Source organism: Maylandia zebra, linkage group LG6, assembly GCF_041146795.1.
Source record: "Maylandia zebra isolate NMK-2024a linkage group LG6, Mzebra_GT3a, whole genome shotgun sequence".
Lineage (NCBI taxonomy): Eukaryota > Metazoa > Chordata > Actinopteri > Cichliformes > Cichlidae > Maylandia > Maylandia zebra.
Window position 1 is genome coordinate 30,337,380 of NC_135172.1, and position 26,423 is coordinate 30,363,802.

A 26,423-nucleotide genomic window follows, 5' to 3' on the forward strand; every position below is an offset into this window, starting at 1 on the left:
ACCTTACAGTGTCGCCGTGACTTGATTAATTAAGGTCACATGGTTAGCTGTCAAATGTCTGCAAAACCTCAATACTACAGTGCACCTCGTAGAATTTCACAAGCACACACACCCATCACTGATGGCAGATTTCTCATCCAGGTGTTCATCTGCTGTTTGGAGAAACACTGAGATTAGTGTCTTGTTCAAGGACACCAGCAAGTTTACAGTTAATGGGCAACCTGCTCACCACCTGAGCCATGGCCACCAGTGGTCAGAGTGATGGAGTGGCTCAGTGAAGGAGGAGCCTTATCGTGTTATATTAAACAGAAAAATCCAGAAGCAAATTACTGAGAAAGATATTAATAACCAGACAGTAGCATATGGTGCTGAAATGAAATGCTCTAACCAGTATTTCTTGGGAAGATGACTCATTCCCGCCAGCTTACGTTTACATTCTCTATCTCTGCTGTAATGAGTGTGACTGAACCACAGTTAAAAAGCATGTGGCTTAAATCCACTAAAAATCTTTACATAACATCTATTGGTTACAGTGTACCAGCCTGAGCAGCATTTTCTGTCATTTTTTTTCTCGAACCAGCACCAAGTGATCTGTTTTCCAATGTAATTTTCTAAATTTCATGTAAGTGGGTATTAAATATCAAGGGCTAAATCCTATGTGTCCACCCTTACAGCAGCTTTTGAAGAACAAGCTCCCATATTTGTGCCTTTCAAACCCAACACTCCCATATGGGAAATGAAGGATCTAGCAGCCGGCCAAAGGGTAATCCCCACCTCCCAGATGACTGGGATATTTAGGCTTACAAGTCTTGAGGCAGTGCTGCTACTCTACCTGGGAAAAGCTTTTTCCTTGCCTGTCAGTTAGCTGCTGTGAGCCTTAGTGACTGCTAAGAAGGAGGGGGCAGACTAATCAGGAGACCATGGGTGATGGGAGACAAGAGCGTGCTCTGAATAAAACCGGGTTCAAAGCCGCTGTGCTCTGCTGTCACAGTCTGGAGAAAGATAGGAGAGGAAGGCATGAGGGAAAGGGAGTCAGTGAGGTTTAGTGAAAGGAAATGAATTGAAAAACCAAGAATGGGGAGGGGGAACGAGTGATAGATAAGGAGCGAGAGTGAGGGCGAGAAGATCCCTCATCAGCTCCACCACCTACTCACAGTCTGTTGATAAGAGTTTAATTAAAGATCAGGGAGGGTGAGCAGGCAAAGGAGATGAAAGTAACAAAACATTCATTAGTCGTGCAGCAGGAAGATTTTCCAATAAAAATCGTTTGATATGGACGTGATCTGTAACCCATGATTGCCTACATAGTTTGCACATTCCTGCCCACGACTAGTCAAAACCCTCCTTTTGGACTTTGAAAACAGCAAGCCGAGTAGTGTTGAGCTTTCACCATGAGGATTCATGGAGCTCTTTTGTGTATCTGCCTATTCAATGGAACGCAATCGAATCTTAAATGGCAAAAGATACTTTTGCTCATATTGTAGCATTTGGCTCCATCTTGTGGAGCATTGGGAAAGAAAACAGTCTCTGCTGTGCATTATCTGCAAAAGCCTCATAGACATTCATGCCATCAAGAAGCAGCCCTGTGTTTGTCTCAGTTCAGGAAGAATTAAAGGACTGTCCAAGTCAGCTTTTTTTTTTTTTTTTATCACCGTTTAAATGTTTTTCAAATCTTTGATTTCAATGTTGTGTGTGTATGGGGTTTTTATTAAACTTCCACAAGAGGGAGAAGTTGCTTCAAGTATTCAAGCAGTTCATGGACTCAGTCGGCCAGGTACCATCTCTTCTCCTCAAAAACCAGAGTCTTGCTCTGTTATGTAACTTTACAATGTTTCAAACTTCACACTTCATTAACACCAGAACCATCTGTCAGTGTCAGATTTCAGATTTAGCACATATTCCATTGCACATTATACTATCACTTTGACGAGGGTAGATGTGGTGTATCCACACTGTATCACCTGAGTTCTCACGCACAGCCTCTGTATCTGTCAAAGATAATCAGTGCATGAGTTTTGTTTTGGTTTTTTGGGTTTTTTTTTTTTTTAAATAACCTTTATTCTTCCGCTGTTTTGAGAAAACAGTGTAACGACCCTGTCATCTCCACTTGCACTTTCTCTTCCTGTGTTTTCTTTAAGCCTCAGTTTCATTCTCCCATCTGTATAATTACCTTTAAATTACCTTTTCTATCATGCGCTTCCTTACATATGTCCATATGTGTTTATAAAAGTCTGTGACCTCTGTATCGTGTAATTTGGTTCATGTGACCTTAAAGGTGGTATGGGCAGTAATCCCAGCTGTCTGTTTGTGTGCGAAATACCATACCACCAGACTGCCATGTACCCCGTCATGGCAGAGCAGACTAGTCAGCGGGGAACTTGCTCACTCCTCCTCTTGAAAAAACAAATTCTCTTACTTCGAAACACCTGTCACCACAAACCTTCACTTCACCGAACACACATAAACACACTTCTCCTGCCACCCTTGTACATAGTTTTAGTCACTGTTCTTTCCTTTGGATGTTTCCTTATTTTCCCACATCAGCCTTTTCTCATAAAGCTGTCACTCATATTATATATTTTATGTATTGTGCTGCCATTAAAAATGCCGCTCAGCCACATGAGAGAAAAATATATATAACAGTATAGGATCATTCAGCAGCTGACATCACTTTGTTTTTTTAGTGAGTGCACTATACTGCATGTTCTATACATTTCATTATTGTTTTTCCCTCAGGGGCATCGGTTACATATAGTTAGTAATGAGTGGTAACGTAACATTTTGGATTATACTTTGCTTGAGAATTTCTATTTTCCACCACTTAAGATATTTTTTTAAAATTAATAACAACAACAACATACTATTTTTGAACACTCTGCACTGTCCCAAAGTCTTGAGGAACCCCTCATTTTTTTTAATTTTTTGCTATGAAAATGGTAGTAGTGATCTCTACAATGATTAATCAAAAATAGAGTTTTTATAATTTTAACAAGCAGTTGAAAGGCAATTTTTGTTATGGCCACTTTTATTAGTCAACACAGCCTGAACTTTCTTGGCAATCTTTCCTGTAAGTTCTTTGAGTAGTCTTCAGGAACGGTTCTCCAGGCTTCTCGATTGACATTCAAAGCTCTTCTTTGGATGTTGACTGCCTTTTGTTCCCTTTTCTGCTTCAGTAATGTTGTTTGGGGCTTTGAGGAGGTCAGTCTATGACTAATAGTGTTCCACTGTGTTTTTCTATCCAGGTTTTACTGCATATCTGGGACCAGTGTGTTTGGGATCATTAGTGTTGGGATCACCATGTTGAGAAATGAAGCTGATGCCAATCCAATGTTTTCAGATGGTATTGCATGATGGATAAAAATTTGATGGTACTTTTCTGGGTCCCCAACACCACTGACTAGAATGCAGCCACAAAGCATGACAGAGCCGACTCTTCTGACCTCTTCCATATGTACTGACAATAATTTCAACCAAAAAGTTCAAATTGAGTTTTTAGGCCTGCTTTTAGGTCTTATTTTCTCCCCCACTTGTCCAGTTTCCTCAAATCTTTTAAGGACACACTATCCCAAGAAATGCCAAGTTTGCAAATAATAGCTCTTTAGGAATCAGGCTCTTTGTGCAACAATACTATTTTAGGAGTTAGGTGCATTTTTTATGTTAGAATGATTCATAGATAAATATTAAGCATCCAGGTACAAGGGATGCACTAAAAAACTTTGAAATATCTTTATAAATCCTGGAGAACTAAAGCTCAAGACCACTTCTGCTCCTTGGAAGTGAAATATAAAGAATTGAGGGATGACTCGACACTTTTGTGCCTTTTTATGTCCACTTTTATTGAAAGATCTTGGCATACATACTAAGTAAGGTGCTGAAATGAAACAAAGTTAACATTTCTGTAGTAATCTAATAATAAAAAGGCAATATTCTGTTTGTGAAAGTAACAATTCTTCATTGTGAGTTCTTTAATTTTACACTTGAGTATATTTATTCTCTGATATTGTGTTAGTTACAGTAGTTGGTTTTCATTGCCTTCTCAGAACATTTTATTTAATTTTTATCAAACTCTGGGCAGGCTTTTAATCTATATCAACAGTCCCACCAAATGGAAACAACATTGAGGCCTGTGTGCAACATCAGATTTTGAAAATGTTCCAAACTAAGACAACAAATTTGTGCGCTGCAAATTTTTTTCCATTCTTTTGTCCTCTGGTAATCTTCATACAGCACCTCAAATTTATATGGTGCCCCTTTCTAGGTGCTCAGTCTTTCGCTTGAGAGCCCCCTGGGCTTATGTTACATAACGGTATTTAAAGAATGTCATTATGGTGAAACTGTAGTCCACTTCCTCATTAAATTAGAAGGAAATTTTTCCCAGTAGTCACTTAAACTCTATTTTAATCTCAGCTTGGAGAAAGGTTATTTATATCTCCCACATTAAAGTGTTCTGAGTTAAATGAACATTATAATTCTCTGAAGTAAAGATATTTAGAGGGCTAAAATCCTTCAGATGAACCGCCTTTTTTCAGGGTCACTAAGACACAAATACATAAACAAGCAGAAATCAAATAAAACTATAGAACTACTACAAATCCTAATAAAACTTCTCACAGACAGTTTCCTGCATAAAGTGTTTTCCTGTTTAAAAACAGTCCGATCCCCTTCAGCATTAGCTTTCTACCCTCGTCAAAGTGAAGTGTTCATGCTTCTGATTCTCTCTTATTAGGCATCAGTGGAGACGCTGAGAAAAGAAGTAGTCACAGGACTTTCAGACCTCTCCCTGTACCATGACCACCAGAGGATTAAAATAGATGGGCCATGACTTTGTCTCTCTCGTCATACCATTAGAGCTATGACTGACAGTTTCCGGACGTGGTTTCCTTTTATAAAGCAGGAGCCATGACTCCAGTCAGGAAATTTTAACTGGTGTACTCAATGGAAACACTAGTCCAGTTCTGTCCAGTGTCCACCAGCATCCTTCTTTTTAACACTCCATCTCTCTACAGTGTGTTAACAGTTTAAAATCACAAGTAAGGAAACTCTGTGCCTGTTCAAGATGATTATTCATTTTCAAGATTCAGTTTGTTGACTTGGTGCACCTATAAGATCTGCAGCTTGGGCTCAATGAACTGCTCAACTGAGTGGTGGCACTTTTCTGGGTTGTCAAGTGGGTGCCATCCTTCTTCCGCGTTTCGCTGATAGGAAACAACATCTCCAGAGGGTTCAGTGTTGAATCCAAATGTCCCAGGATTACTCCCAAAACACCGTCTACCCAGATGAGGTGTGTTTTAATGCCTGTGCTCCATACACGATACAAGATTTTCATTGTTATTCTGAAAAAAAGTATATAATCCTGAGTTAATTTAATAATATAAATAAAATAACATATACTGTAAATCAGGATCAGCAAACTGATTCACAAGGCTGCAATCACCACTGGCCAGAATCTGGAGTTGTTTGAGTCAGTGAGGAGGTCAATGAACAAACTGCTTGCCATCATGGACAATCCATCTAACCTACTCCACTCAGCACTAGTGAGGCAGCAGAGCTCCTTCAATCCTGCTGCCATAAAGAGCGCTTCAGGAAATCATTCCTACCATCCTCTGTGAAATTGTACAATACCTCTTCTTGCTGTGACAGGTGTACACACCTGTTAGGCTTGAGATTCCACACATATATTTCTGTATTATACATTCTTGTAGCTCTTTCTCAGGTTTATAGTGTAAACATTTTTTGTTAATTCAATTTGCATTACTCTGTTCAACAATCTCAGCCTCTTACATTTTCTGTATCTTAACCTATTTTGTATTTGTTGTTTTTATCACTGTTGTATTCAATTAAAAAATCTCAGGATGCACCTGTGGCACTTTTACTTTAACTATGTTGTTTATATATTTTAGATTGTTCTATTTTTCTTATTTATGTTGCTGTTAGACAAGAATTTCTCTCGTGGGATCAATAATGTATCCATCTATCTATCTACAGAGTTAAACTGTTGTTAGAATATCTATCTGAACCACAAAGCTGGTTTCAAGAAACCAAACCAAAGTCATAAAGCTGATCTTAGAAACTCCCATTACTGATTTAAGAGTGGTTTGCCACATGGCTTTGTCAGGACTGAAATCAGCTTAATGAGTCACAAAATTTTGGTCGCAAAATGAGTCACCAGGAAGACTCATGATGGGAAGGAACAGGAAACATGCATATCTTCCTTGTTTTGACTCTTCATGCTGTAGCAACTGGATTAAAACATTAGTTGGGAACCACCAAATAGCCATGAGATGTGCAGCTGTGCTCCCAAACTGAAGAGCATTGCTTGTCAAGTGATTGCAAACAACATCTAATATATGTCACATGGTAGGAGCACACCGTGGGATTAAGCAGAAGGGTGGGCACCTACAGCAGTGCTCAGTTTCCACAGGAAAATTTCAGAAGGAAGTGGGTTATTTCTTATACAAATATATTATGTGCAGAGCAGTGTGCAGTGAGATTGTCAGTTCCCATTTTCATAGATTGTGACTATTGTTGTGTACAACTGTACGGCAGGCAAGGCAGGACCCAGACGCAGGACTCAGACACAGGGGAATAAACGAAAGGAGACAACTTTATTTGCTGTAATAAGATACTTGAAAATGCAAACATACAAAATACAAACCCAACCCAGGAGGAAACCAGGAAGCTAGGGAACTTGGGATAAACAAGGGAAACACTGCAAATAGGAACAACCAGACAACAAGCAGAGGGAGAGGGGGAACTAAAATCCACACAGGAGAACGTGAGGATGGGCAACAGGTGGGAACACGGCGCTAATACAGACTAACAGGACAGGGGAAGCAGAACTGAACATACTGTACGCAGGACAGGAGACTGTCCAAATAAAGCAGGGAGTACAATAAACACGGAGATGAAGACTAAGCCACACAGGCTTGACACAGGGACACAGGGAGAAACAGACATGGAGACATGACTGACTGGGAAGACAGAAAGTAAACTCCAAACACGGAGACAAGAGAAAAACAAACGTGAAGACAAGACACAGGAGAAGACACTAAGGGAAAAAACTCACAAGTCACAAAGAACTAAAGGCTAACAGAAACATATACATGACATAAAAATAACCACGAGGAAGAATCACATTGAATATCTGAAAATAAACAGCATAATGTCCAGAAGCTTGGAAACACGGGGTCATACACCCAGTACCATGACACCTATATGTACAAATGCACTGAGAAATGCATCTTAAATTGATACATAAAAATATATTTTAGGGGGAAAAAGCAAAGAAATTAGTTAAAATGTAAAAGTTATAAAAAATTACATAATAATAATTTTTGAGTTTTGTTATTATTTTTGAAAATTAAAGCACAAAGCTTTCATCCCTTTAGCTGGAGGTAAAAAATATTTTGAGTGAGTAGTGATGGTAACGCAAATTTTAAAAAATTAAATCCTCTTTAAAGCCTAAAATTAAATGAGCCTATAAACCAGAACTTTACAAGAATACTTTGACATTCATAGCAGGATCCTAACTTTCAAAACACCTACCTATCACGTTACTTTCTTCTAAAGAGGTCTCTGTTTTAGGACAGGCGTGGCTGGAAACCTGTGGTTAAAGAAAGAAAAAAAAAGATGGCAGCGAAAGAGGAGACCGACCAACATGTGTTACCCTTAAAAAAAAAAATCTTACTTTTAACCTCAGCTTCACCATTCTTTCCAAGCAATCATATCATCATCATTCCCGTGTCAGCACCATGTGGTTAGAAATAATAGAAACAGGCAGTCCACCTGAATTCACAGCGAAAGCAAAACAATCAAAATCTACACTTAAAAACTTTGGAAACACTTATTCTTAGAACATGATGGACACAGACAAAGTCGAGTATTTTCACTCTGCCCCTCATATTATGTTAATGTTTGTTTAATGCACTCCACTTTAATTTTCTGCCCTGGCTTAGAACAAAAAAAGAAGGAATTCCTCCTGCTCCCTTATTTCCCCAAAGGTGGAGGTCTTATTAATGTTGCATGGCTGTCTGGCTCAGCTGAGTGTGTTTACTCAGTGGTAGCAGGAATGTGCTAAGTGTGACTTGAAAGGAGTTGTTACAATTTCATTTTTAACTCATAAAGCAAACAGAGCGCCCCTGAGATTTTTATCAATGGCTCCATTCATTTCAAAACCCGCCCACCAATCAGCAAACTATCCGCTCGGTAACGTCACGCCCATTGGGGGGAAAAAAGGATCTGGGCTGTTACCTGCACGCTGATTGGTTAGAAGTACGGAGAGAGGCGGGGTCTTACGTAGTCCATCGGCTATAAATTAGAGTTTAGCTCCTCACCCCTTTAGAAAAAAAGGATAGAAGTCCGAGCTAATGAGAAAAAGAAACTAGAATGTTCATGTGAAATTAATTAAGATCAATAATATTTCCCTCGATTTCTGCTTGAAATTGTTGTTTTAAAATTACTTGTAGGGTTTTTTTGTTTGTTTTTTAACTTTTAAGGATAATCATGACATTTCTCATCTATCTGACTCTACTGACAACAGTCGTCATCACACAGGTAAGATTAAGAGTCTACTTAAAGATTAAAAGTACTTGTGACAGTAAAAGTGCCCTTAAACTTTGAGCTACCGAGTCTGAACAGCAAACACTCCTTCATTGAAACAAATTAATCCTCATGAGCCAGCAGCAGATTTTACTGTACTTTATCTCGGTCATGTTTAAAGTAATTAAAAAGAGAGAGAGAATGAGAGAAAAGAAAAGAAAAGAAAAGAAAACGAACACAATAAGGGGAAATAGAGTGCAAGTGAGTTTAACAGTGGCACTGCACCCCCACTTATATAATGACGAATGTTTTTTTCTGATGAAGTTTGCCTTTCTGGTAATCAGCTTGTCTACTCATGTCTTAGTTTTTTTAGAGCATAGTAGCATGCTGATTCCTAAAACACTGGAACAAGTTGGCTCTAGTACTGAGCCATGACTCAAATCATGAGCCAGCAGGGGGCTGAGTACAAACCCTGAGTTGTCTAGACACTCGGAGAAGGCTGACCAGCAGTAACTTGACTTACTGTAGAGATTTACTACAATGCTTCATATCTGGATGAATGACCAACAAAATGATGATCTGTCACAAACCCTGGGGTGTCTACAAGATAATAGAAATTCAAACATACATGTGCCAGAGCACATCCACACAATTTGGTATCGTAAGAAATGCTGAAATTGGTAGATTAACAGCCTGCTGATGACAGGCAGTCAGAGGGGATGTGGGAATTTTCTGTTCCAAGTACCAGGAGACTTCTTTACAATTGGGTTATAGATGCAAGCCTGTGGGGTTTATTGTTTTTATTTTTGACTGTTTTATTTTGATAATAATAATAACAGTAATAATGGAAAATGCTACACACACACACACACACACACACATATACAAGTCGTGTTCTGAGCTTTGTCTGAATATGTGAATCTTTCAGGTGACTGCTCGCTGCCCAGCGGTGTGTGAGTGCCCCGCAGAGCCTCCGGTCTGCCCTCCAGGCGTGAGCGCCGTCTCAGACAGGTGTGGATGCTGCAAGGTGTGTGCTGCACAGCTTAACCAAGATTGCAGCCCTGCGAGGCCTTGCGACCACCACAAAGGGCTGGAGTGTAATTATGGCAATGACGTGACCATGGCCTGGGGCATATGCCGAGGTGAGAAAACAATGAATGCTGGGAGGGAAGAAATCTCAGAGGAGGGGGGGGAAAAGCTACATCTGAAGTATTAAAATACAAGAAAATGTAGTTTATATACTGAGTGTAAAAGAAAAGCCAAAATGGTGCGACAAAGGTCATAAGAGAAGCTTTCTTAGGTTTGTGATTTAGAAACATGGAACCTTGCACAGCAGGAGACATTTTAATGAGTAGTAGATGTTTTATGACAGCAACAGGGGGTTTCAGGGATAAAAATACTCTTTCCTTCTGCACCATGCCGGTGCTGCCCCACAAACTATGAATAGCTGGTTCTTCCATGCCTACGAGACGGGGGGGTCTGACTCTTCCTGCTTCTTTGTATCCACTCACTTTTTGATCTCATTTGTCCTGTGGGATTTTTTTAGTGTCCTGTGTCACTGTTGGTGTTGATGAAGTCAGAAGCAGCGAGTAATATGTGTCTTTTCAGCAAAATCGGAGGGACGCACATGTGAGTACAATGGAAGGATCTACCAGAATGGCGAAAGCTTCCGTGCTGGATGTAAACACCAGTGCACCTGCATTGATGGCGCTGTTGGCTGCGCGCCTCTCTGTAGCAACAAGCTGCCACCAGCTTCACCATCCTGCCCCTACCCACGCTTGGTTAGGATACCTGGGCAGTGCTGCTTCACTGTCGACTGCAATAAGGGCACATGGCGCCTTCCACCTAAGCATCAGGTTTGTTACATTGAGTTTGTAAGGAATTTGTGAAACAGTTTGATGATACTGGAGGTAAAAAATCACTGTGGATGAACTTGTTAATTGTGTATTGAATTAAACAATTTGGCCAAAAACTTTTTAAAAACTCAGTTATCAAAAATTATATTTTCTTATTTTGTTTACTATAATTTGGAGTTGCTTTGGCAAACTAATACAAGCCACTGTAGTAAAGCCTCTGGTGCAAGGATGCCGAAACCTTTCTGATTAACAGTATCTGGTTCGCTTGCTGAGAGCAGGTACTGTTATTAAGTGCTTTAAAACACCTAACCCCTTGAAAATCAGGGGTTACGCCCACTGTGGGGAAAAGCACACGAAAGTCAGACACGGTCATGGCAAAGATGAACTGCAACCATCTAATCTTGCGTATCTCTCTGCGCAGGTGCATCCTCCACAACAACACCCGCACAGACCTCGGCTCCATCCTGTGCCGCGCCACCCTGAAAATGACCTGGTCCTAGCCAACCAGCTTACAGACGTAAAACCCAGCAGCTGGCACAGTGAGCGTGGCTACAAACACTTGCCTGGTATGCAAACTGTTTCTCGCAGTGTAGTTCATATTTTAGTAACTTTAAGTACTGCTTATTTACATTGGTTGTATAATATTAAAGATTCTCTATATAGGTAGTTCAATTGTTCTAGGCTGTGTGAATAAGGTGGTAGAAAGGGCTCTTTCTGTCCTCATGCTGAAATATCTTCAGGCCAGACGGTGGTCATGTTATCCCCGGTGGCAGACCAGCACCTTGCATTACCATTCATGTGCAAATGAATGAATGGGTGAATAAGAGGCAACAATTGAAAAGTGTTTCTTAAATCACAAGGTAAAGTTGTTCCATAATGGCAGTACTTTTACTGTACTCTGAGAATATGAGAACAGAGTTTTTCACAATCACAATGTCAGACACAGATGTGCTCACATTTGCCTTTCACAAGAGCAACACTGCAGGAGATCCCAAATTTATCATCTGCTTTGCTCTGATTTGCTATCAGTTACTTATCTGTATTTATATTCTTGGTGACCTTCTATCTTGCTTTTAACAATGAACAAAAGACAATTGGGTAAATAAACCTGACCAGCAGATAAACTATCACTCAATAGTAGTGCTAGATTCAATTTAATTCAGTTCAGGTTTACTTATATAGCACCATTTCACAAAAACAGCTGCCTTGAGGTACTTTATATTGTAAGGTTACAACCCTACTATATTAGATAGAAAGCCCAACAATCGCACAACTCCCTATGAGCAAGCACTTTGTGACACTGGGAAGATAAAACACCCCCATCTGCCACGACCGGCTGGGGATGAATGGAAAGAGAATGAAAAGCCACTAATCACCAAAGCTGATCCAAAAGTGGGGATGAACGTCTGAACCAAATTTCACGGCAGTTTATCTCATAGACATTGACGAGGTACCTGACCTCCAGATCAAGAATCTCTGCTCTAATTGGTGTCATTTTTCTCCCTGCCTTTCACCCACCCTCCGTAACCCTTATACATTCCTCAGTGTGGAGCCCGCTGAAGGAGAACAAGTGTGCAGTACAGACCACCGACTGGTCCCCGTGCTCTCGCAGCTGTGGGATGGGTGTTTCTTCTCGTCTCACCAACAAGAACCCTCAGTGCAAGATGGAGAGACAGACCAGAATCTGCACCATACGGCCGTGTCACAGCCTGGCGGTCCCAGCTAAGGTGAGATGGACTGAGCGTGATCTGAACGAAGGAATGAGACAGACGCAGACAGGGACCATAGTTCAAACAGCCGTATCACTGCCGAGATAACTTGTAATAGCAACTTATCTCTCACGCAGTACTCTGCTGAATTGTGATAACACTTATTATTTAACCTATATCTGCGTTTGACTCCTCATGCAAAAACAGTACCTTTAATTTTGCTTGAATGAAAAATTAGATGTTCTGGCACTGAGTAAACATGCTCTTAGTGCTAAAGCCATCTTTATCCAGAGCTTAAGAACAGAGATTATCTTAGCGGTACTTTCGGGAAGCTCCACATCCACTGGGAACTGGGCAGTGCTGATTTACTCAGCAGTGTTTTGGTGGCAGCCCGGCGCCTTTTTAAATATAGTCCCCCACCCTCAGCATTCCTGCCAAGCAACTGTCCATAGCTAGGCTCTGTCTGTGTACTCAAGCCCAGGGAAGTTGTGTGTCTATATTAATCCTACACGTTGGACACGGTAAGAACTCTTTTACTCTGCTCCACTGAGTTAAAAGCTCTGCTGCCAAGAGCTGTCATAGGTGTTGGTGTATTTAACAGCAGAGGACACTCAAATGTTGAATAAATATTTAACCTTAAATATAATCACATTTATCTAAAAATAATCCCTCTCTGATTCCCTGCTTTGGAAGTCTAGTCCTCTTAATGTGAAACAGACTATGAGTGTAAAGCTGCTTTAATCTGCCGCTCTGTAAGGCGCAGATGGGGGTATAAATCAGATCTTGTTAGATTATTTATTTATTCATTTATCTTGATTCCAACTAATAATAATCATTATGACCCAGGTTATAACTCTTATCTCTCTGCTTTCATAACTCGATCACAGAAAGGGAAAAGCTGCTCCCCAACTGAGAAAGTCGCAGAGCCAATCCACCTGTCCTATGGGGAATGTGTGAGCATCCGCCTCTACAGGCCCAACTACTGCGGCGTGTGTACGGATGGACGGTGCTGCTCGCCACGTCGCACCCGCACCCTGCCTGTGACCTTTGCGTGCCCGGATGGTGAGCGGTTTCAGAGGCTGTCCATGTTGATCCAGTCATGTAAATGCAGCAGTGATTGCGGCCACCTTAATGAAGTGGCCCTCCCTCCTCAGCACTGGATGTACGGAGACACTCACAAGTTCACAGACTAGAATTGAATTGAGGGTCTTTTTTTTTTTTTCTTGCTTGGCTTTTTTTTTTCCTATTTGACTTTAATGTGACGAGGTTTGTTTTCTTAAAGAAGGAAGCCGCTTGAAGATGAGGAGCCATTTTTTTCCTCACCTGGCTCCAAGTGAATGAAGGCCTCAGGCCACCCGCCTCACTGCAGAGACCATAGGCAGGAAGGACTGCCTTGGTATTATTCATCTTAAAGACAACCCATATTATAATATCTGTGACCCTGTGCTCCTGTTCAAACTGATGTGGGACTTAAATTAGAGCCCCGAAATACTCTGAACTTCCTGCATTTCCTAAGTCCTGCTTCAGGATTTGAGACTCTCCAATCAGCCTGAGAGGACAAATGCTACAAAAGCAACAAAGCACTTTATTTATTTAGCACTGAAACTTTGTGAGCAGTGCACAAGAATCTGACAGGACTGCCTTACCCACAGACGGGTGACAAATGAAAGGGGAGGAAAAAGGTGTTGAGCCACTATGTGCTGCCAGCACAGCTTCACTGTGCCTTGAAGTCTCTAATGGTCTGTTGGAGGGATCTTTCTAATCATTTCCCTCATTTGGTAATGGTGACAGAGAACCCTGTCATATTGGTCCCAAGCCTCCGATTACAATATTGAGATTTAGTGACTGTAAAGCCATGTTATATCATTCATGCCCTGGATATTGTCAACGGGTTAAAGGTGATCACAAGTTTTTAATTTGACCCTTTGCTGCCAGTTTCTTTCATTGTAGGGGCCAAAGATTATAATTTGTCACCCATTTATTAATCTTTAGCTCAACATACTGTAAATACTTCATATCTCCCAGTGCACTGTGACGACTTGCTGACAACCAGCTGAATTAACTTTTGCAGTTTTATGTAGAAACCTAGAGGATGTTATGCAAATGTGGATGACTTGTTTTATTCAAAACAGAAAATCACCATGGTGTTATAGCTATATCTCTCTATATGGCATGATGCCATGTAAAGCACATGAGTGAATTCCCTTGAAACTCACACTGTTAGATAAGAGACATTATCTTTAACTGATAAGAATTCAGGAAGAACTGAATCAGAGCCAATTGCCTTGGTTTAGCATTTAATACAACTTAGATAAATTTATTAGCCAAATAAATGTTTTCTTGATGTTGGATCACAGTGTATTCTGCAAAACACATTTCCTGATTTTGATCCAAGACTGTATACAATCATGTTCTATTATAGATTAAGACACTGTACAGTGTAGCAGTCACCAGTTTTTTGTTGGTCGATCTATGTGATAAAATTGGCTCCTGTGCTCAAGCTTCATGTGACGTTTTATTTTAATTCAACTTTGACGGTTTCAAATTAAGTTTCTCCACAGTGCAACATCACCAGCTGTTTATCAACAGTGGATACCTCCTCAAACTGTGTGATAGCGCCCTCTGCTTGTGGGTATCAATATCTGCAGATGCCAAGCTATGTCTGGGTCACTCCTGTTATAGTTTTATATGTAATGTTAACATCTGACATGCGTTAAATGTTTAAAGCACACAAAGTGAAGTTCATCACCGTCGAATAAGGTATAAAAGTTTATTTCTTTAACCAAAACAATATATCCACAGATTTTTGCTTCTTTTCTTTTCTTTTTTTTTTTAAACAAGGAACACACTAAAACAAACACTCTGCAGCGAGATGACAAAACACGTTTTATCACTATGAACGTGCCTTCACAAATGGTTGGATGGAAACATTAAAATAAATGTTGAAGGTTTCTTTTCTTCCACCAAAACACAGTAACAACAGGGATCACATGATCTTCACTGGAAGGGCGCTTCATTCATCTGGACTGTTCAACTGCAAAGAGACATGAGGTTAACATGAGGTAGAGAAAATTTCTATAATAACTTTATACAGTAGCTATCACACTTGAGTATTTCTACACAGCAGTGATGTAGTATGTGAACATGGCCTGTTATCTGTACATAATTACAGGCTTTCATTTGCAAATGCATGGCTACTTCTTAGTTTAGTTTTAAAGATGAGCTAAAATCTCAAAATGCATTCAGAATTTTAGCAGTCAAGACAACACAATACATACTAAACAATGTTAATCACCACTTCCTGTAATCAAAAGCGTGATACTACGAAAAGGTTCTCCTAGTGATAAAGAAGAAGAAGTGATGTAGAGTGGTGTGACAACTCCTCAGGGGGTGCCACCAACGGCTATACCTCATAGGGAACTCAACTCCTTTGGAGTCAGCACACCCATCATGATGACTTTTTACTATGCCTTCCTGGAAAGCATCATGACCTTCTCCATTACCTGCTGGTTGGACTCTGTCAGCCTTCAGAACAGGAACAGACTGCAGCACACTGCATCAGTGTGCTCTAAAATCATTGGCCTGCCTGTCAGAACTCTGGCACAGGTTTTCAGCCAGCCGGCCCTTAGACAGGCAGCCAAATTCATCAATGACCCCTCTCACATTCTTCACCCCACATTTCAATGGCTCCCCTCTGGGCGACGCCTCCGCTGCATTTCCTGCAGGACTGAGAGGAGGAGAGCCACCTTTGTCCCCAAAGCCACCCTGCTTTAACTCCAGCCGATAAGACCATTTCCCACACCAGAAACATAAACTACTCTATAAGGCTGGGCCATATCATACCGTTCACGGTAATACCGGTATAACGTTTGGCAAGGATAAGAAAATGAAATATCGCGATAGAATATGAGTAAAGTGCACATGCGCAGTGCCTTTGTTTTCATACGCACATGGCGGAAAAAGCATGACGGCGACAGAGAATGAGAAGAGCGAAAGTGGATCGTTGAATGAAACGAGTTTGTAAAAATGCTGCAACTTCAGTGGCGTGGAACTGGTTTGGCTTTCGTCCTTCAGATACATAACAAAGCACTTTTTTTGGTAGAGCATGCTAGCGGGCCGTCGTTATTACCGTGTTTTTTGGAAAATACGGCACACTTCAAATCAATCCTTTGAGTTTTCTGAAAATCGACAGTGCCCCTTATAATCCCGTGTGCCTTATGTATGAATTCTGGTTGTGTTTACTGACCTCAAAACGATTTTATGTCGTACATGGCGCTCGAAAATCTGTCAAATGTTTTAGTGCGACTTTGCTAAGCTACGAACCCGCACCGCTTGATAGATTGTCGGAGCATTACAGCTATCGTAGGCAGGAGCCTCGCGGAGTGATACGTACTGTGCTTCAACATAATATTACAGTGTTGTGTGTGTGTGTGTGTGTGTGTGTGTGTGTGTGTGTGTGTGTGTGTGTGTGTGTGTGTGTGTGTAACCTCTTTTAAGTTTTGTGGATATTATACATGGTTATGCTGAGGATATGTCGGCCAATTTCCACTGGAAATGCCTTTTGGTTAAACTGTCAGCAAGGAATTTGCATTTGCACTGTTGAATTTTTATATAACTTCATAAAAAACAGCTGCTTCTTTAAGTGAAAATACATTGATGGGTTTTTTTTGCACTAGTAAAGTTGTGGAGTTGTAAAGTATTTTGTCTAGTTTCAATTACATCGTCAGTTATTATCGCAAATTTTCAAATGTATATCGTGATAAATATTTTTGGTCATATCGTCCTGCTCTACTACTCTAAACTATTTTTATACTGCTGAGACTTTATTCACTTGTAGTCACTTACAGTTATTTATTCACCTTTAGGTCACTTAAATTTTAAAACTGTGTAATTTTAAAACTGTATATATACTGTATATTCTGTTTGCCTGTTTATGCTCTGTCCTTATCTTCAACGTCATGCTGCTCTATTTATCCCCAAGGGGCAATTAAGATACAACAAAGTCTTTCTGACTCTGATTCTGAAGTTCTCAGTAAACAAATACCTGTTGCAGCTAAGGCCTACAGACCAGTCAGGGAGCTCCTGGAAACCTCCCAACACTAAGAAAAAATGTGCATTCCCTGACCGGTTGGCTAGTGGTTGCTGGCTGTCACTAGGTGAAACTGGTCATAAAGAGGTATACAGTGTGACACCAAAATACTTAGTTAATATTATAATACTTGTATAGTTATTAAATGGGCGTCTTTAAGCCAGGTTCATGACGCCTGCAAGCAACAAGATACTTACTGTAGGAAGAAATATCGATTTCTTCTGGTAGCTCTGCTACATTGACCTCGAAGCGGTCTTGAACCTCATTCAGGGTCTTGGCATCACTCTCGTCTGACACAAAGGTGACGGCCAGGCCTTTAGTCCCAAACCTGCCAGCACGGGCCACCTGAACGATACACAAGAAATTTACTGCTACACATGGCCTCAGCTTTAAAGACCAGAAATGGGAGGTTTGGAAATGAAAATATACCAATGTCTCAAATTAAATATTACTCACTCTGTGAAGGTATGTGTCAGAATCCTCTGGCATGTCATAATTGAAGACAATGTTAACTCGTTCAATGTCCATGCCACGGCCGAACAGGTTGGTTGCCACCAAAATCCGCCGCTGGAAGTCTTTGAACTGCTGATATCGGGATAACCTGGCAGGAGTAGAGAAGCAACAGCATCATGAACTGCAGAACTGAATAAGATTATATCCAAAACTAAGAGTTATTAGTCAGTTGGGTCTAGTTTTAGCCTGTCTTTTACAGGTACTGACACTGTCTACAAGCATTTGAGCCTGGGAAAAAAAAACGTACACAATGAGGACAGTCTCACGTGACAATAACAAAAAATATGACAAACTTTAAAAAAAAAAAAAAACACTCTTCTTTCTAAAGTGACGCAGCACCAACCTCTCTTCCTGCGCCATGCCCCTATGGATGGCTATAGCAGGGAAGTTCTGCTCCACCAGTAGCTGGGACAGAGCAACACAGCGAGCTACAGACTTCACAAAGATCACCACCTGCGAGGAATATAAAAGAAACTGCTGAGTCTTGCATATTTTCCGATTTGTACTGGAAAAGGCAGACATGGGAGGGTTTAAGAGAGGACAAGACACACAAGTTATTTTAGAAAATAAATTAAAAAAAATTAAAAAAGGATAAAAAATAAAGCTGCATTTGTTAACAATTAGCAAGGATTTAAAACAAATAAAATGGACATAACAGATTCCAACTCCTTTCAAAAGTATTACCACTGATACCTGGTTGAACTCGAGCACATCGAGCAGGTCGAACAGCTTTCGGTTCTTCTCGCTGTCCTTCAACTTGCAGTAATACTGCTGTAGACCATGAAGTGTCAACTTGGTCTCATCATCCACAAACACTTCCATCGGCTACACAGCAAAGGACAGAATGACCAGCATTAGTCTCTCAGACAGATCTACAGATTACCTGGAAAAGGACAATTCTAAACTGCTGAGAGGTTCAATTTGCCTGCTTTATGAGCAAATATGACAAAGGCACCAACAAATGGCCAAAAATAAAAGGAAACTCGACTATTTTCCATTACATTTCTGACGATGAGAAAAAAAAACAAAACACTGAACATCATTTTAATACTGCTAGCACTCTGCAGGCAGCAACATTTGTAAGTTTAAGGAAATGGAGGTTTTTTTCCATCCTTTTTCAATAAGCTGCTCTCACTGATGACACATTTACTAATTTGCTGCTGCAATCTTCAAACAAAATGCCAGTGGCAGCATTATAGTGCAATAGTAGTGATACAGCACTGTCACCAATGACTTAGCATAAGTAAAATGTAAGGACAAAAGTAGTCTAGATAGTGTTTTCCCTGGAATTTTTTAAGTGTAGGCTTGCTTTGCTGTAGTGCACACTAAGGAACATAATGTTGCGATAGACATTGATGTTTTTGCCATACATGAAGCTGCACAGATATAACGTGTATGGCCACATGTGAACTCACATCCTGCATGAACTTGCGGCACACGGGGCGGATCTCCTTGCTCAGAGTTGCACTGAACATCATAACTTGCTTCTCATGAGGCGTCAGTCGGAAGATTTCCTGGACATCACGTCTCATGTCTTTTGCAAGGAAATAAATGATACATCCAAAATTATATATATATCTATATATGGTGTAATTTCTTAATGATGACCTTTAATAAGCAAAATGTATGTAATCACCATCAGAATTTATCTCAACAATATTTACTTGACACACTCTATCGCCACTCCTACATACTGGTCAAAAACCTTCACCAAGAGTCGACTATAAACAGCTTGGTTCCTCTCACTTACCCAACTGCTCCAGCATCTTATCACACTCATCAAGCACAAAGTGTTTGATGTTCTTCACACTGAGGGTCTTGTTACGAATGAGGGCCAGTGTACGTCCTGGAGTTCCCACAACAATGTGAGGGCAGTTCTTTTTCAGGACTTCCTCATCCTTCTTGATAGCCATGCCACCAAAGAACACTGACACCTTGACAGTGGGCATGTACTTGGAGAAGCGCTCGTACTCTTTGCTGATCTGGAATGCCAACTCTCGTGTGTGGCACATCACGAGGACAGACACCTGCAAGGAAACAACACAGAGGTTTTATCAACGCTTTCATCTTTATATAGCATGTACATTGTTGTTTATCTCATTTGTGTATAATGCTATTACAATATCACAAACTTCCTTTATAAATCCCCCAAATCATGACTACTTTATAATGTGAAAGAGCAAATTAGAAAATACTTAAAAAGATCTTAAAGGCACCGTGCTGGACTAGAAGCTAAAGACATCGGACATGAACTCAAACGCTTCTGGTTCTCATTCAGACAGAGACGTTTTGATTATCTGATTTCATCAAAGCCTGAGTAATTCCAGATTAAAGTTTGCTAATGCTGAACATAACGTCTGTATTGTTTGTAGTCAAAAACACTGGGTGTGTAACACATGCAAATTACAGTAGATAATCATACACCGAAATGTTAACCAACAACACAATCTATAGCAGGGGTGCCCAATCCCAGTCCTCGAGAGCTACCGTCCTGCAGCTTTTAGACGCATCCTTCTTCTGACACACCTGAATCAACTGAATGGCTTGTTATCAGGCCTTTGCCAAACTTGGTGGCATGCTGAAGAGGCAATCACACCATTTGATTCAGCTGTGTTGGAGTAGGGATGCATCTAAAAGCTGCAGGATAGTAGAGCTCGAGGACTGGGATTGGGCACCCCTGATCTATAGGCTTGTCTTGGGAGTTCACTTCTACTATTGTAGAAATGTGTTTGAAAATAAATGTGATCAATCAAAAAAAAAAAAATTCATATTGATCTGAAAGAAGCCTTTCTTCTTCCTGAACTGTGCTCCCAGAGCATAACAGAGCTACCTGTTCTTTTCGCTGCAGGGGTTAAGGATTCACATCTTTTCTTTAATTTCTTAGCCAACTATGTAACGTCCCATAACAACGCAGAATTAGAGAGCTTGTAAAACTGTAATGACAAACTCACCTGACCATCCACAGGTTCTATCTGCTGCAAGGTGGCTAGCACAAACACTGCTGTCTTTCCCATACCAGACTTGGCCTGACACAGGATATCCATGCCCAGGATAGCTTGAGGGATGCATTCATGTTGAACTGAAAGTAAAACCAATTGGCAATTATACATTTTTCTTTATATACATACTAAGCGTGCAGTTACAACATCATAAGAAATCATTTATTATGTGTGGCTGTAGTTCTATGATCAGGATCATGTCCAGGAGTTTATTTGAACTTTAAATAGCCCTGCTATCCACCTTCTGAGGGATGCTCAAAACCACAGTCAACGATGGCACGGAGCAGCTCTGGTTTGAGGAGAAAGTCTCTGAATCCCGAGCTGTGGATGGATACATATGACCCCTTCACCTCCTTTTTATTTGCTGGGGTCCCACTCTCTGGGACTCCCTGAGGCTCCTCATCCTCTTCATAATCCAGAAGTTCATTATCAAGATTATTCTCTGACATCTGTATAAAAGAATGTACAGCAAGGACATTTGTTATAGTAGAGATTATATCTAAGAACCCTCTTTAATATGTGGATTAATAGTTTATGAGAAAGCCAGGAGGTTTTAAAAGTATGAATAAATAAATCAAATGTATATCTTTATACTTTTTACAATTATTAACCAATAAATAAATCATCATTAGACACGTACCTATATAAATAACAGTGTACATAAATTAACAGATGAACAGTGTTAATAACGAATTGTTGACGTGCTAGGCTGATAGAATAATTAAAATAAGAATAAAAATGCTCAATTAAGTCAAATCTAATCAGCGAATTTAAGGCTGGGGATAGTCAGAATGGACCTCTGTCTGCTCACTGTTTAATGTCTAGTGTAATACAAAGGATAACTATCTCAAGTCAAAATGCAGGTCAGCGTGTGACCCGGTATAAACAATGGAGTCCTTCCCCTTCATTCATACCGGCTAGTTAGCAAGATGGGTCGGCAAACATTTCCATTTATGTAACTCTAATATTGTTAATTACACGGTATTTAAAATATGTGTCTATTTAGAAACAAAATTATCTATTGCACCTAAAGCTAAGCTGTCTATATTAAATCAAAACTGAATCGGAGCGAAGCTAACATGAATTTGCATAGCATGCTAGCTACCGAAGCAACCTTCAAATCAACAAATTTGAGACGGGTGCAAAGCGTTCAAAGCATTTCTTAGTTTTTAAACACGTCTACGCATTTCAGAATGTAATGCAGAAAAAATATGAAGGAACATCAACGTCACCTTGCTATGAAATTTTACACTCCGCGGATTATCGATCTGCGTGAAACTAACGAGCTAGCTAGGAGCTTCTAACGAGCACACACGTATGCTGCGTTCAGGTACAATCTGGATAATGTTTAGCTTTCTGATTCCATTTCCAACATTAATACTTAAATAAAACACTTCGATGGCTGAATTTTCCGGTTCTTCGCCACCTTAACTCTCACGCATGAGCTTACGTACGGTCTATGTTCTTAAGCCAAAAATCATGGTCTTGTCTTTTATACCTATACTTTTTTTTTCATTATTACGGTATTTGGAAGAACACCTGAATGCATCAGCAGAGGGCCGGTGTTGTGCCAAAAAGTGATTGTCTGCCAGTACCGGTATCGATGCTTGTTTTAGTAAAATTATAAAGAAAATGATTATACATACATTACTCTGAAAAGGTCTTCAGGCCCCCCTTCTTTATATTTTGTTAGGAAAATTGAAAATGGGTGCGTCGATCGATTGAAACAGGTAAACATACATGGAGATACAGTATATAAGTTAAAAAAAAAAAAAAGCTTGTACAATTCTAACAAGATTTAAAGTCTGTATTTTGTAAAACCACTACCATGCCAATCAGGTGCTTCACAGATGGTTATGCATGGTAGATTTGACTGATTAAACCTTTCTGCAGTCATAATTCCGTAGAAGAGAGAATATCTCCATCAGCACTAATTGAAATGCAGTCCCAAACCACGACAGAGCCTTCACCGTGTTTTACAAATGGCTATAGGCACTCACTGTTGTGTCTCTGTCCTGACGTCCTTTGTATGATTTGAACGAAAGAATAAAAATATGTATTCCATCAATCCATGATTTTCTAAATTTCTTAGTCTTGAGCTGGAGCTGGTATACTACTGTCCGAGACCACTTTAAGAAACCATATTAAGCATGGCTCATTGAAAACAAAATATGAAGAAATGCACAATGTCTCCAAAATTTTGTACACCAACATCCATAAATGCCAATAATTAGATTTAAAATTAATAATAAAACAAACAAAAAAACCAGTAGGTATCAGTTAAGCTGTATTTGCTGCTTTGGGTATGGAAAAGTGTAGTATCCAATTTGTCCACTTGATGGCAATAAAGTAATTGTCCAGATGATGCACATTATCAATACTGTGCACAGTAAGTCAGTCACCCTTCAAGCCCTGCCTTTAGAGAGTAAGAAAATAAAAGTCAATTAAAATATATCCTGTTATTAAAACACCATCATCGTTTGTTGTATTGTGGCATGTCTCAATATGTTAGGTCACATTTCCATATATAACTGAAATTCAAGATGTGAATGTGAATTTGGGGGGAATAGAGGACACTGAGACAATATTTGAATCTAAATGTTTATCACTTTACATTTGTACAGTCCAATTAATCATAGTTTAACTATAAAGTGACAGTTTTGTTAGTCTATTAAAAACCGGGTGTCTCTTGGAAGGTAAAAATAACAGAAACTAACAAAAATAAAGAAAAGAATACTGGGATTATTTTGATTACGTATTGTGTGTTTGTTCACTTGAGTGTTTCCCTGGAACCAGGTCTGCCTTTCCATAGGCAATGTGCAGAATCTCACACCATGTAATATAATTATTTTTACTTCATACACTATGTGAAATGTGCGTGTGTGTTTTATTGGCAGCATTGGTAGCAAAGCTGTAGCAGAATTCTCAATGGGGCTATTGTGATTCAAAACTGGCAAGTCTCGGCCAAAGATCTGGCCCAGATGATCTAATCTTGGCTCCTTTTTTCCAGCTTTAAATGCTGTATTACTAACCTCATCTTAAAAGCAACTGCACTTTGATCGCCCCCTTTCTTTACTGAGTTTACATTCTCTAATCAGATCTTGATTGAATCACATCTTGATTGATTAGTTCACATAAGTTCACATTAAACTCAGGAAAGTTAAGGTGTTGTTTCTAGAGAAACAACTAGATGTTTCTCTAGTTGTTATTTAACAGAATAACGTCTCCATACAAATCATTAACATCTCAAATACAAACTAGACTAGTCAATACAATAACTAATAGGTTAGTTTAAATGCTACTTACATATGAGTGATGCATCAGCACTTATAACCTCCAGCACATTTAGTTTTGACACTTTACATTATACTTATTATACTTATTATTATTATTTTTATTATTATTATGCACTCTCACTATCCAGTAACAGGTAGCTGCTTCTGTCGGTTATAAGATAATCAAAAGTATTACCACAAATTAGTTGAAACAATTACATGTTTTTTATTTTTATTTATTTATTTTTTGTCAGATAATGAATAATATCGTTGCCAAATACCGATAAATCCGTTTAACTGACACCGCTCTGTGACACCTGCGGAGCCCGCCCTCTAACAGAATAAAGCTCCTCGGTGATTGGTTGTATACGTTGTCCTTCCACTGGAATCCCGTAATTCGGCCCTGCCATTGGCTCGTGGCGTGTCGCTCTCGCCTCGTTCCGCTGTTTGATTGGTTCGCCTTACCTCGAGCTCAACCTGAAGCCTAAGAACGCCAGCCATTCTGTGTGATTTACTTGCAATGATTGATGCATCCGTTTATACCACATCCCTGCTGAGCCGTTGACTACATCACACGGCTGTCATGGTTATTTCAATGGACGCCTCCAGAAATATTTTTCTCCTCTAAATTCGGTTCGCACGCGCACGTCCCCTCTCACCGCGTGCGCTGCCTCGCGACCAGCGAGCGAGAGACGCGGCGCTTCCTCCCCGGTCGAACGGCGGCAGGAGGATGGCACTGTGCTGGACGGCGTATTTGTCCTCGGTGGTTTATTAAGATTTTAATTAGCCGGTAACACACGTTTGACGTTTACGACAGACCGGCTTGGGAGCGACGCTAAACACACCGCTCCGATTATGGAAAAGGAGTGCAGGTAAGCGTTAACGAATCTTATTTGTTTATTTGACGGTTTTATATTTAAATTAAACATTAGCGTTTTCACGAGCAGTCAGTTGAAGGGCTTGCGAGCTTATTGGTTTATTAAATGCTATGATAACTGAACGGGCCGACATCAGTAGCAGCCGCTGCTTCCAGGGTCTGCTCCATTTGTATCAGTGAAAAAAAATCCACTGTACAACATGCCAGCGGAGACGCGGCCCATTCATTAGCACATAAACCATATTTCTTGCTAATGCTTAGCACGCTGCTGGTGTGCCATGTTTATATCGTCTTTTCCTCAATGTCCCGTCCTCGTTTCGTGTCGTTACACAATCATGTTGCCGTAGGAAGCCGGAACATTTGGTGCCGCAAAGCGAGAGGATGATGTGTCATTTTGGCCACAGATGTTGATCCAGCCGAGCCATGAGCCGACTGCAGAGCATGCAGGCCCCTGTAGTCCAGGCATTCTTAAGCAACAGCAGCAGGCCAGGATAATGAGCTGTCATGTCCAAACAAACCAGGCCAGTAGATTACAGGATCTTGGAGTATGAGTTTGCAAGATGGGATTATAGATAGCAGAGGGACTGCTACAAATATCTCCCTCCAGATGTTTACTGTACTGCTCATGCATGCCCTCTAACTACTCATCATAGGTGAATCCGGTTGTTCTTGCTGTATTTATCTAATCAGAGTGGGGTTAACAACTAAATCCCTTGTAATGTGCTTGACTGGCTTTACTGCTCTTACTACAGGCGAGTTAAATAACTCACTACTGACTCATGAGGGCAGATATGCTGTATAATTTTAAAAACCCAACTGTAATAACAAAAATAGAGAAAGGGTGGGTCGTTGCCCTGTACCTGTGCATGTGCAATGACAATAAAGTTGAATTCTATTCTATTCTATTCTATTAAATACACCACACGCCTCACTAGTCAAGAAATTAAACAATTCTCCACCCTTCTTCCCCCAAGTACTCTTTCTTATCTTTTTTAAGAGGGCAGACAGTCCAAGGATGCTCCATGAATGAGGGCTTGCACTGAGTAATGGGTGAATAATGGGCTTGTCATGTGTTGATGTGAGATTCAGTGAGATAATGTTTATTTTTACCTGTATAATCCACTCACTGTGCAAAAGCCTTCTCACACATTTTGATGTCAAGGAAACCGGTATCAGATTCTCACATCCTGGTGACCTTGTTTTTTAAGCGCAAAGGCCTGAAACTTCATCTTTATCTGATCCAGCAAAGAAATAGAAACAAGTGACTAGTACTCTGTGACATGCAAACACACCCTAGTTCTTCCCAGCCAATCTTTTCCTTTGCGCTCTGCAACTGACACTGCTTCCTCATTATCTGTGTAAGACTGTGGTGAGCAAAAAGGCTCCGGGCAGTGTCTTAAAGATAAACAATCTCAGAGATGTGTGTACACCTTACATGTGTGCATTTGTTTAATGTGTGTAGCAAGAACAAGAGAAGGGCTATCACCTCACAGCTTTGTCAGTGTACTATACAGATTCTGTACATGCTGCCGTCCAGGGTTATTGTTGTCTGCCACTGTGTGTGGTT

The 26,423-nt window shown here is 40.2% G+C and overlaps 3 protein-coding genes across 5 annotated transcripts in view; 2 read left to right on the forward strand and 1 right to left on the reverse strand.

Annotated features, from left to right (window-relative positions):
* Positions 1-8,357: 8,357 nt before the first annotated feature.
* On the forward strand, positions 8,358-14,603 carry LOC101479175 (CCN family member 1). The gene is made up of 6 exons (XM_004539262.5): positions 8,358-8,553; positions 9,467-9,680; positions 10,147-10,394; positions 10,816-10,960; positions 11,940-12,121; positions 12,991-14,603. Exons 1-6 carry the CDS (start codon positions 8,503-8,505, stop codon positions 13,294-13,296), a joined length of 1,146 nt encoding a protein of 381 aa, XP_004539319.2. The 5' UTR covers positions 8,358-8,502; the 3' UTR covers positions 13,297-14,603.
* A 256-nt stretch (positions 14,604-14,859) lies between these two features.
* On the reverse strand, positions 14,860-22,094 carry LOC101479472 (DExD-box helicase 39A). The gene is made up of 10 exons (XM_004539263.6): positions 21,937-22,094; positions 20,946-21,153; positions 20,657-20,784; positions 19,456-19,732; positions 19,121-19,239; positions 18,399-18,530; positions 18,049-18,158; positions 17,649-17,793; positions 17,390-17,537; positions 14,860-15,137 (listed from the first exon to the last, which is right to left on the reverse strand). Exons 2-10 carry the CDS (start codon positions 21,151-21,153, stop codon positions 15,121-15,123), a joined length of 1,284 nt encoding a protein of 427 aa, XP_004539320.1. The 5' UTR covers positions 21,937-22,094; the 3' UTR covers positions 14,860-15,120.
* A 2,324-nt stretch (positions 22,095-24,418) lies between these two features.
* evi5l (ecotropic viral integration site 5 like) overlaps positions 24,419-26,423 on the forward strand; it is a 42,677-nt gene continuing 40,672 nt past the window's right edge. For 2 of the 3 annotated variants that reach the window (XM_076885064.1, XM_004539260.5), the window contains exon 1: positions 24,419-24,851. The gene's annotated coding sequence lies outside the window, so the exon portion shown is untranslated. The remainder of the gene's footprint in view (positions 24,852-26,423) is intronic. The other variant, XM_004539261.5, reaches the window with a different exon arrangement.

Coding starts and splice junctions, on each gene's coding strand:
- LOC101479175 (XM_004539262.5), top strand. CDS start 8,503: ATGACATTTCTCATCTATCTGACTCTACTGACAACAGTCGTCATCACA. Junction 8,554..9,466: donor CAACAGTCGTCATCACACAG/GTAAGATTAAGA, acceptor TGAATCTTTCAG/GTGACTGCTCGCTGCCCAGC. Junction 9,681..10,146: donor GGCCTGGGGCATATGCCGAG/GTGAGAAAACAA, acceptor GTGTCTTTTCAG/CAAAATCGGAGGGACGCACA.
- LOC101479472 (XM_004539263.6), bottom strand. CDS start 21,153: ATGTCAGAGAATAATCTTGATAATGAACTTCTGGATTATGAAGAGGAT. Junction 18,531..19,120: donor GCCGCAAGTTCATGCAGGAT/GTGAGTTCACAT, acceptor TTTGCTGTGTAG/CCGATGGAAGTGTTTGTGGA. Junction 18,159..18,398: donor ATGTGCTCGAGTTCAACCAG/GTATCAGTGGTA, acceptor TATTCCTCGCAG/GTGGTGATCTTTGTGAAGTC.